We start from the raw sequence: 10138 nt of genomic DNA on the forward strand, positions 1-10138 counted from the left end.
TATAATTGAAAAAATTTAAATTTTTTCAAAAAATTAAGTTTTAAATAAATTTTGAGAATAATTATCCCTACCTTATATTATATTGAGAAGTATTAAAAGTTTTTAAAAATATTAAAAATAATATAAATTAAGCAGACAGCTGGAATTAAAATTGCACGAGTTGATCTGTTTTGTGTCTTGATTGGACGGAGTACAGATGAGCTTTACTCTTGGAAGTACACAAGAATTTCTTCTAACCATGGCTGCTCGAAATGAGCGCAAGGCCAACTTTCAACTCCCATCAATGAATGGTATGCGATTTTGGTTGGGACCTCGAACCTAACGAAGAAGCCTTCTATAGCTACAAAACCACATTTTGCTTCTTCGTTGATAAATTATGTCCCTTTTTTATAATAATACACCCAGATCTAGGAATTGCAGAAGCATCGCTTCGATTTTTGCTGTATTACTCTGAGGCGAATTTACTCAGGGTGAAGCAATTAGCAAGGTTTATGTTTAGCTTTGGAGTTTCCTAACAGATTGGATTGACTTAATTGCTTCTTTCTCTTTCTTCTTTGGAGCCTCCGAAGATTGTTATTGCGTTAAAAGGGCCTCGACGCTGTTGGTTTTCTCCCTCTGTCTTCTTACCTATGGGCTTTGTACACTCTGTCCATCACATTAATAATACTCTTTCGCATATAATCTGAAAGATTTTTTCTTCTTCGTCTAATACTTTTCTTGTATCGGATTCTTCCTTGGTTTTGAGTATTGGTGTAAATGGCCAATGCATCTGGGTTCTTTACGGCTTCAGTTCCTAACCTGAGTGGGAGGGCTCAGCCTGCCATAGCCGTTAATCAATTTGGGGATTTCTCTTTTCAACGAATCTCGAAGCAAGTGTTCTGCCTTAGTGCCGTAGAAGGCGCTGAAAGGCATGCTTCAAGTGCTTCAAAGCCTTCGGAAGCTCGGATACCCAGGTCATTTTTATTTTCAATCCGTTTAGTAAATAATTGGTTTAGCTCTGCTTGGCATGATTATTTACTAGTTAGGTAGCCATTTTTTTGTTGGTAACTTCAACTAAAAATCTACGTCTTATATTCGCTTGCCGTATTTATAGCAATGTGATTAGAGTTTTCTATCGAGAGCTTGGTTCGTGAAAGTGATAGAACCTTTAATAGTATCCGACCGACTATTGATGTCTACTCGCAGGGTTTCCAGTTTTGTTGACCTTGGGCCTTTGAAATCTTACCATGGTTAGTATGGGTATAGATTGCGTGCTTCTTTTACTTCCATTAACACGTCTGAGCAACCATTTTTGGATTCGAAACTTAAAGTGTTATGAAAAAAGTAGCGAGAGGGTCAAATAATTCCAGTCTTAGGAAATTAGGAACATGGCTTAGGAACTGAAGAACAAACTTCTGAGAGCTATAAGTTAAATGCTATTTTTGACTACATAGCCTCGGATGAAAGTTCAAGATCGTAGAAGAAGAAAAGGGGGCGTGGCTTGTGATTTTTTTTTTTTTTTTACACTTGTTGGTTATCCATATCTGTTCATGAACTTGTTTTGAATGGGATCTCTGGTTTGAAAAGCAAATTTGCTATTAGAATCTGCCTGTATCAAGTGGGGCAGATTGATCTCAATTACAACTATACTCTTCTATGCTTCCTTTGATCTAGATATGCTTGAGTTGTGCGATGCTGAAATGCAATGTTTTTTGCGTCTCAAAACACATTCTAAACAATTCTTTTATCTTGCTTTGCTCTTCTTTCAGAAATCATTTCAAATTTAGCATTACAGAGTTGGAAGAGGTCAACCATTTTCAGCATTTTTTATTTATTTATAATACTTAAGTCGTGTTATATAGGTAAAATTGTGCCAAGTCTCAAAATATATAGAAAAGAAAGAAGAAATGAATAGAAGCATGCAACCATTTGCTCCTTATTGTTAATTTTCAATCCATTTGATTGGATTTCTTTTGACAAACAGATTTATAACCATAGCAAACTTTAACTTCTTTCCTCTAATCATGCGTTTGCATTTTATCATTTGACTATAAATTTCTTTGCTCTGATGGTATTTTTGAGTCCTCAAAACATTTGTAAAGAGACGCTGCCTAGTCTCATGTTGCAATGTGGAAGAATTTATTGAGCAGCAACATATTACGTTGTTAATAACTTATAATGAACTGGTTATGAGCCTCATTTTTCTTGGTCTACATACGTACATATAACCAGGAGGAACAGTCACATATTTATGCCATTTGGGATGATAATCACATTTCTGTAGTTGGTATTTTTTTTTTGACAATTTATGGAAATAATTAATGTCTTCATAGGCTTGTCAGTAAAGGCTGCAAGTTAGTTGGATGTGGTTCTGCTGTGCCAGCTCTTCAAATTTCCAATGATGACCTTGCCAAAATGGTTGATACTTCTGATGAATGGATAGCAACTCGCACGGGAATTCGTAATCGACATGTTCTTTCAGGTTAGTCTCTTGTATTATGCCATTGCAATGGCATAGATTAGACAGCTAAAAAAGTTAGGTTACATTGCTGGCTTCTAGCTTAGGCTCTTGATGGCCAATTGGTCAGGGGATGTCTATCTGGAAATGGATATCTCAAATTTGTCCTTCTGTGAAGTGCTGGTTGATTTGTGGTGAAATTTATTTTTATGGTGCTTTATCAATTCATTAATGTTACATGAGATGATGCCAAGTATGTTAAATAACGACTCACTCAAAACCTTGTTTGAAGCTTTACCAAAATGAGATGGCCCTTGTTTATGTTTGCTTGATGTGATACTTGCAGGTGAAGAGAGCTTAACAACCTTAGCTGCTGAAGCTTCTAGGGAAGCTCTTCTGATGGCAAAGGTTGATCCTGGTGATGTTGACCTAGTATTGATGTGCACATCTACCCCAGAGGATCTTTTTGGAAGTGCTCCTCAGGTATTGGTTCGGGATGTATCATTGAAATGCCTTTGTGCATGTTATGCGGGATTACATGCATTGTTAGCAGTGTTGAGAATCTGAATATATGTAGACAAAGAAAATTGAACTTGGCTTCTTACCCCAAGATTTCTTATTAAGCTAAAATCTCACTTTGTGGACTTGAGGGAATGTAAGGACTATGCATTTATCATTTGTTTTGAATAAACTTTTAGAATGATGTTTGGAAAATTACTTATTCTTATAGATTTTTATGCTGTATTTATTTCATGATTTTTTAATTATTATAAATATTGACTTCACTTTAATTAAAGATTATTTCCCTATAAATGTAAGGACTGGCTTTAGGCAAGATTTTATCATATCATAGAAGATTTTTTCCCTAGTAAATGCGGGCTACTTCTGTAACCACTTAACAACATGCTTGTAACTTATAAGTATGCTGCACTTTCCATAGTTTCTTTTTATGGGCAATACTTTCCATAGATTGATTCCTTAGAAAACAATTGTGCGTTTGTGCCTTGATCGATTGTTTTGGCACCAGTTTTATCAATCAAGAGTTTCTTAGCTTTTACATTACTATTTAAAAATTGGACACTCCCTGGTTGTGATTGTACTTTTTTTTCTCATTAACATAGAAAAATAATCTTTGTTGTTTTACGGACACATTTTAAGTTACTATCATGATGTTTGAATGATTCCGGTATTGCGGATTCCCTCCTACAAATGATAGAATCTTTTTAGCTTTGCAAAAAGTATTTAAACAGCCTGCTGATACTGCTAAGGCTGTTTGTTGTTTTTGTTGTCATCATAATTGTCATTGTGACTTGCAGATTCAAAGACAACTTGGCTGCCAAAAAGCATTGGCTTATGACATCACTGCTGCATGTAGTGGATTTTTGCTGGGTTTAATATCAGCTGCTTGTCACATCAGGGGTATGAATTAGTATTAATAAAGTCTTGATGACTGCTAAGTCTAATGAAACTCAAATCCTTTTCTTTGTGTGGGTACAGGGGGAGGATTTCAGAATGTTCTAATAATCGGGGCTGATGGTCTTTCAAGATTTGTTGACTGGTCGGACAGAGGGAGCTGTATTCTATTCGGGGATGCTGCTGGTGCGGTACTAGTACAGGTAACTGAATATCTTCCTGTCATCATATAGCATCAACTACAAATTTCAATTATCATTCTGGATCATGTTTTCTGGTTTATAAGACACTGGTTATTGTCTTCTCAGTACGTTCAGTCTTGGAGTAGCTTTAAAAGCAGGGTTTGAAATTCTTGTGGCGTAAACTTTAGAATGAAAGTAAACTGCTGTGATAATCCTTGATCTCCCAGTTCAAAATTGTAAATATAGTATTACCTAAATTCTGGCTTATGACTTCTGAGGCAAAGTCTGTTATCCCATATGCTTTTTGTGAACTGATATTTGTTTCTTATTGGTAGATGACATTGAACTTTCTTTAGAAGGATAAAAAGCAAAAACTGGCAGTAAACTTGTATTGTTTTCCTCAGGAAGTAGAAGATATTTCAGCAAAGAATTTTTTATGGTTATGATCTGATGTTATGCGGCTTATGTTTACATTTCAGGCCTGCAACAGTGAGGAAGATGGTTTATTCAGTTTTGATGTGAATAGTGATGGCTCTGGTCAAAGGTATGTACTTTTCATATTCACGAATGAAAGAGCTGTTCGTCTTTGTAGAAGCTATGTAATTAAGCACTTTACTCTTCACGCAGGCATTTGAATGCTGCTTTAAAAGAAAATGAATCGAATAATGCGTTGGATTCAAATGGTTATGTGTTAGGGTTTCCTCCCAAGCAGTCCTCCTATTCGTGCATTCAAATGAATGGCAAAGAAGTATTCCGGTTTGCTGTGCGATGTGTGCCACAGTCAATTGAGTCAGCCCTTGAAAAGGCTGGTCTCTCTGCATCTAGCATCGATTGGTTACTTCTCCATCAGGTACAGGAAAATTATCTTCAAAACAAACCCAGTAAGATTATCATTGGATAGCTAAACTCTATTGGTTGAGTCACTGGCTTGAAGTTTTGACGCACAATGATTTCTTCAAGTGGGCTGAAATGGAATATGGGGAATCCTTTGATGGGATTCTTTGTTGTATCCAGCATTTTTTGTACGGACTAGGCACCAACAGCAGAAGTTAATCTCCCATGGGGAATTAAGAGCAAAAATAGACTCTTCCCAGATCACTTCACACACAAGAATTAGGAATTGAACATCTAACTACTTGCTTAAGAAATGAGAGCTCTTGCCACTCACACTGACTTAAAGAGTTAAAGTTAGTTGTATCTTGTATTTCGTTAACTGTTAAACTGTGCTATAACTTTTGTGAGTTGGAGCTGGAAAATTCAGAATAACATGCGTCATCTTAACCTTACTTGGTTACTAAATGCAGGCAAATCAGAGGATTATTGATGCAGTAGCGGCAAGGTTAGAAATGCCGCCAGAGAGGGTGATATCGAACTTGGCAAATTATGGGAACACAAGTGCGGCTTCCATACCACTGGCTTTAGATGAAGCAGTTCGAAGTAGGAAAATTAAGGTAGGTGATACTATAGCTGCTGCTGGCTTTGGTGCTGGTCTTACTTGGGGATCAGCCATTGTTCGATGGGGCTGAGCGTCTTGACAGGTGAAGTTGAGCTTATAGAAATTGCAGTTCTTGAAAAACCCACTATTTTGTTTTTTGGCGAAAAGAATTTCTTTTTGTAGAAACGAGTTCTGGGATAACAGTAACATCAGGCAATTCCCCATTTCCTATTTATTTGTTCTGCTGCGATACTACTTCCTATTTGGTTGTGGCACCTCAGTAAACCATTTTTTTCCTTTTTATCAATAAACTTTCACATCATATTAGTGGACTGTGGAGAGAAACTTTCTAATGACGCTCCTGGCCTAAGTTGGGTCATTACTTGTCAATTTCATGTAAGCACACTCAGTAACCGCGACCATGATGCTTCCATTATACAGCATGGTAAATGCATCTCAATGGCTAATTATCCTAGTGGCAGCACCACCTCTCTCACTTAAAAGAGGTCTTGGGTTTGAATCCAGTATTAACATGTTTGCGTGCATGCATGATGTGTGTCTCCCTTTTATCTATAGGAAAAGACTGGGTCAGGGGTAAAATTTTTGGGGAAAAAAATGGATGTTAATGTTGGAAGTTCAAGGAGTAGATTCTACCAAGTAGAAAGTTCTTACCAATCATGCCAACTTGAGTTGGTATTATAATTTTGGTTTAACGTGCCCAACCATCATGTAGGACCCTTTGCAGAGATTATATTTTTCAATTGTTAGGATTGTGCTTTCTGCAAGGAAAGGAAAGAAAAGCAAGGGAAGGAAAATATTTCTGGAACCTAGTCAATCTACCCACTGTAATCCTTCGCCTCGCCCCAACATTGATTGATGGACTTTTTCAATTTTGGCCCACAAAAATCAGAACATATAAATATGAAGTAAACAAAATGCAATAGGTTTATCTATCATTTCAGGCGTGGCCAGATGTTTTTTTGTTAAGTGGGCCAAACTAAATTCAGGCCTTTGATAAAAGTCTATTTAAATAAATAGGCTAGACTTATTTTTACATCTGACCTATATGAGTTAGATAAGTCAGCTTATTTACACATTATTATTATTATTATTATTATGTAATATACATAATATTGAATATATAACGTAATAGAAAAATATATAATATTTATTTTAGGAAAAATTAAAAATCCTAAAGTAATCTAGCCAAAAAAAAAAAAGGCATAGAGCTAATCACATCCACAGTCGTCCTCAACCTCATCTCCAAACACCAGCGACTACGCATCTCATTTTAAACTTCAGATTTTTCTTCAATCTCAGCTTCTACTTGTCCAGTATCATCCTCGACTCCTCTATCTGAAAATTCAGGTTGTGCACACGTATAAGTTTTTAATAGGCTTAAAGTCTATTCAAGGCCTTAAAAATCTTTTATGTAGCCTTATTTAAAAGGCCTACTTAGGTAAACCAAGGCATCTTCTACTTGTCCAGTCTCTCCATGAATCATTTAAAACCTATGTAGGGATTTAAATAAGCTAGACCTTAAGTAAACTGTTTTTTGTTTTTGGGTTAAAAATCTTAGGTGTTATGTGCCATAAAAAACCCTTAGGTTTTAGGTTACGGTACTATATAGGCTTATATTTATTTGATCAAATTTGACTTAACTTATTTCCACTTGTAGGTTCAAGAATGTAGCATTGATCCCTACCTCATGAGTCATGACTAAGGGGCAATTTGAATCCATGGTGAACGAGACACATCCCATTATTACAATGCGTAGCAAACCAGTCAATTTGGAACCAGCAAGAAAGATCATTAGTATTGCATTTTTTTAACTATTCACTTGCATGGAATTTTGTGTTATTTTTTTTCTTTTAATAATTTATTATACCGTGTAATATGTTGGGGGCCCATGCCTTTTTTTTAATGAAAAGATCAATTAATTAAAAAGAAAAAATTTACAATACACAATTCCATGTTTAGATATTTGATGAACATGTTGTGCCAATGTCAATTGAGAGTGATGCTTAGTTGAAAGATCTGTGCAGCCCCTGTATTTTTAGCTTTTTAAAAAAAATAAAATATGAAACCTGTAGAATGATGTCATAGTTTCTCAAGTTTCTTTTAAAAATATTTCAAATTTAAATTGGATAACTAATTAAGCTAATTATGCTTGAATATATAATCATGTCAGTTTAAGTAATAATAAATTAACGAAAAATTATAAACTGAATTTTTCAAAAAAATAAAATATGTAAAGGTGCTAACTTTTATTTGATTTTGGATCTTTGCATTAAAAAAAAAAAAATATATATATATATATATATTTATGGCTTACGGGTAATTTATTGATCAATTAATGTAGCAAGGAAAGATAAGGCATGTGTCTATACTCTTTACTATTTATAGAAATAATAACGTGCCGTATATCTTTTATTTAAAAAGGGATGATAAAATAAAGGAAAAACATGTCTGCAAGTCCTTACAGTTAATTTTAAATTAAATTCCTACATTTTATTTTGTTTTTATTTAGCTCTTATAGTTTAACTAATTAAATTTTGTAATCCCTAAAAGTTAAAATCCTTACGTTTTTACTTTTAAAAAAAATAAAATCAAGAAATTTTATATTTTTATTAAATGGCTATATGACTTTACAATTAATTGCATAATTTTTATAACTCAAAATTTATATAATTAGGTTGTCTTCTAAATATTTTTTATACATGTAGAATTTTCATAAAAAAAATTATAATGAAAATATAAACAGTGGATTAACTCAAATTTTCTTTTTTCAATTTTGGCTACATGTATTAAATTAAATTTTCTCCAAATTCTAAGAATATTTTTATTTTGTAAAATTTAATACTCCATTCATTAAAAAATGTAAAGCATTTTTTTAGAGGTAAATATAAAGCATCTTTCAGGGCATAATCATTGCTTTTTTTAAAAAAAGTGCTCTTATTAAATAAATTACTTTATATTTATTTTATGGTAAAACATCCTGTTAAATAGGGGTAAATATAAAAATATAGGATCAGTTTGAAGACAAATAACTATTTTATTGAGGGGCAAAATTTGGTTAAAAATACCTTATATTTTTTAACAGAGAGAGTAATTCACTACTAATTTTAACCTTCAGGGGTTGATATATATAATAGATGAAACTATAAGGGTTTGATTAAAAAAAAAATTATATGGACGTAATTCAAAATTGAGTAAAATTATAAGAACTTGCAAGTATATTTTCCTTAAAAATATCATGTTTCGATTAGTAGAAATTTAGATTTTAATATACAAAAATTTATGACTTTAAATTTGATTCAAATTTAAGTGAAGTTTTTATTATAATTTTTTAAAAATTTAAATATCCAATCTACTATAGTGATTTATTTCAAATCTCAATCATCCTCTTTATTGTTTTAACTTTTCCAGTTCATGTCCTACTTTTCTTTTCTCACTGTCTTTATTTTTTGCATTTACTTCATTTGATAATATAAGTCATTGTTAATTAATTTATATTTTTAAAAAAGTTGATTAAATCTTTATTTTTTTAAAATTTTTCACATCTTTCCAATCATTCCCTTTAATGTGATAAATATAATATTTAACTTATTCAAAATATTCTCATTAATTACTCAATAAAGTATAGATGTAATTTAAAATATATATGTATATAACAGTTATCCAATACTCTATATTTTGAACAAAACCTCTAGAAAATGAAGAGTAGTAGATCACTAAAGAAAAGAATGGACAGTGGCTTCATTCTCACTTCTCAGTCAATCAAACATCATATTCTTAATTGCTCCCATGTGCTTTCATGGGACTCTTGCTTGATCTAAATATATCCTCGTTGCCCCACTTGAATTTAATTATTTTTCACGTTCAATTAATCTGAATATATCCTGGTTGCCCTACATGAATTTAATTATTTTGTAATATTCAATTCATTTTTAGCATCTCTTACGAGGGACTACATCAGAAAACTATGTAGACCCTTACAATTATTTCGAACCTTGGGCTAATCACATGCATATTTTATTATTCAAATTAAGAAAAATTAACTAGTTTTATGTATATTATTATCATTTATCAATGTCGTGTACAAGCCGATAATTGCGCAGTTAGATTATTAATAATTAGTACTCCCTTCGTCTTAAATTATAAGACATTTTTAAACAAAATTTTACATATAATTAAACCTCATTAAATATACTTAACAATTTTATCTTTTCAAAACAAAAATATAAATTTTCAAAAATACTTATCATTTAATATATTGAAAGAGAAAAAATAAAAATTAGTTATAGAGAGAGAAAGGGTAATAGTAAAATTGTTGCATTTAATGAAACATTAATTTATCCAAAGTGTCTTATATTTTGGGATGGAAAAACTTCTTTAAAAATACCTTATAATTTGGAATAGAGGTAATTCTTAAAAGGGACAATATATGGTTACCAGTGATTATGCAACTAATCTTTTACTGTATTTTCTTTGCTCTAGCATCTTAGCAGGTCTTAGACCCAAATTAATCTGATTAGCAGTTTCTAGGCACCTCTTAAAAGAGCATACTTTCCATAGAAAATTTAATCGCTACTGCATATTTAGGGTTTAAACTTGAGATTTTTGGTTAAGCTAGTAATTTAATGTATTGATATCTATATCTATTCAAGA

General features: G+C 32.6%; 1 protein-coding gene across 2 annotated transcripts; it reads left to right on the plus strand.

Annotated features, from left to right (window-relative positions):
• The first annotated feature begins 258 nt into the window (after positions 1–258).
• On the plus strand, positions 259–7398 carry LOC129311335 (beta-ketoacyl-[acyl-carrier-protein] synthase III, chloroplastic). Of its 2 annotated transcripts, XM_054953567.1 has the most exons (9): positions 259–953; positions 2313–2461; positions 2784–2920; positions 3754–3856; positions 3935–4053; positions 4512–4576; positions 4660–4882; positions 5337–5570; positions 7146–7398. In XM_054953567.1, the coding sequence occupies exons 1-8, from the start codon at positions 757–759 to the stop codon at positions 5556–5558; spliced, it is 1215 nt and encodes a 404-aa protein (XP_054809542.1). In that variant the 5' UTR covers positions 259–756; the 3' UTR covers positions 5559–5570; positions 7146–7398. The 2 variants fall into 2 exon arrangements, with proteins under 2 accessions (XP_054809542.1, XP_054809541.1); XM_054953566.1 differs by lacking the exon at positions 7146–7398 and having other exon boundaries at positions 261–953; positions 5337–5789.
• Positions 7399–10138: the final 2740 nt, after the last annotated feature.

Source organism: Prosopis cineraria, unplaced genomic scaffold (assembly GCF_029017545.1).
Source record: "Prosopis cineraria cultivar Desert tree isolate PC_DT_omini unplaced genomic scaffold, ASM2901754v1 PC5, whole genome shotgun sequence".
NCBI classification, from domain to species: domain Eukaryota; kingdom Viridiplantae; phylum Streptophyta; class Magnoliopsida; order Fabales; family Fabaceae; genus Prosopis; species Prosopis cineraria.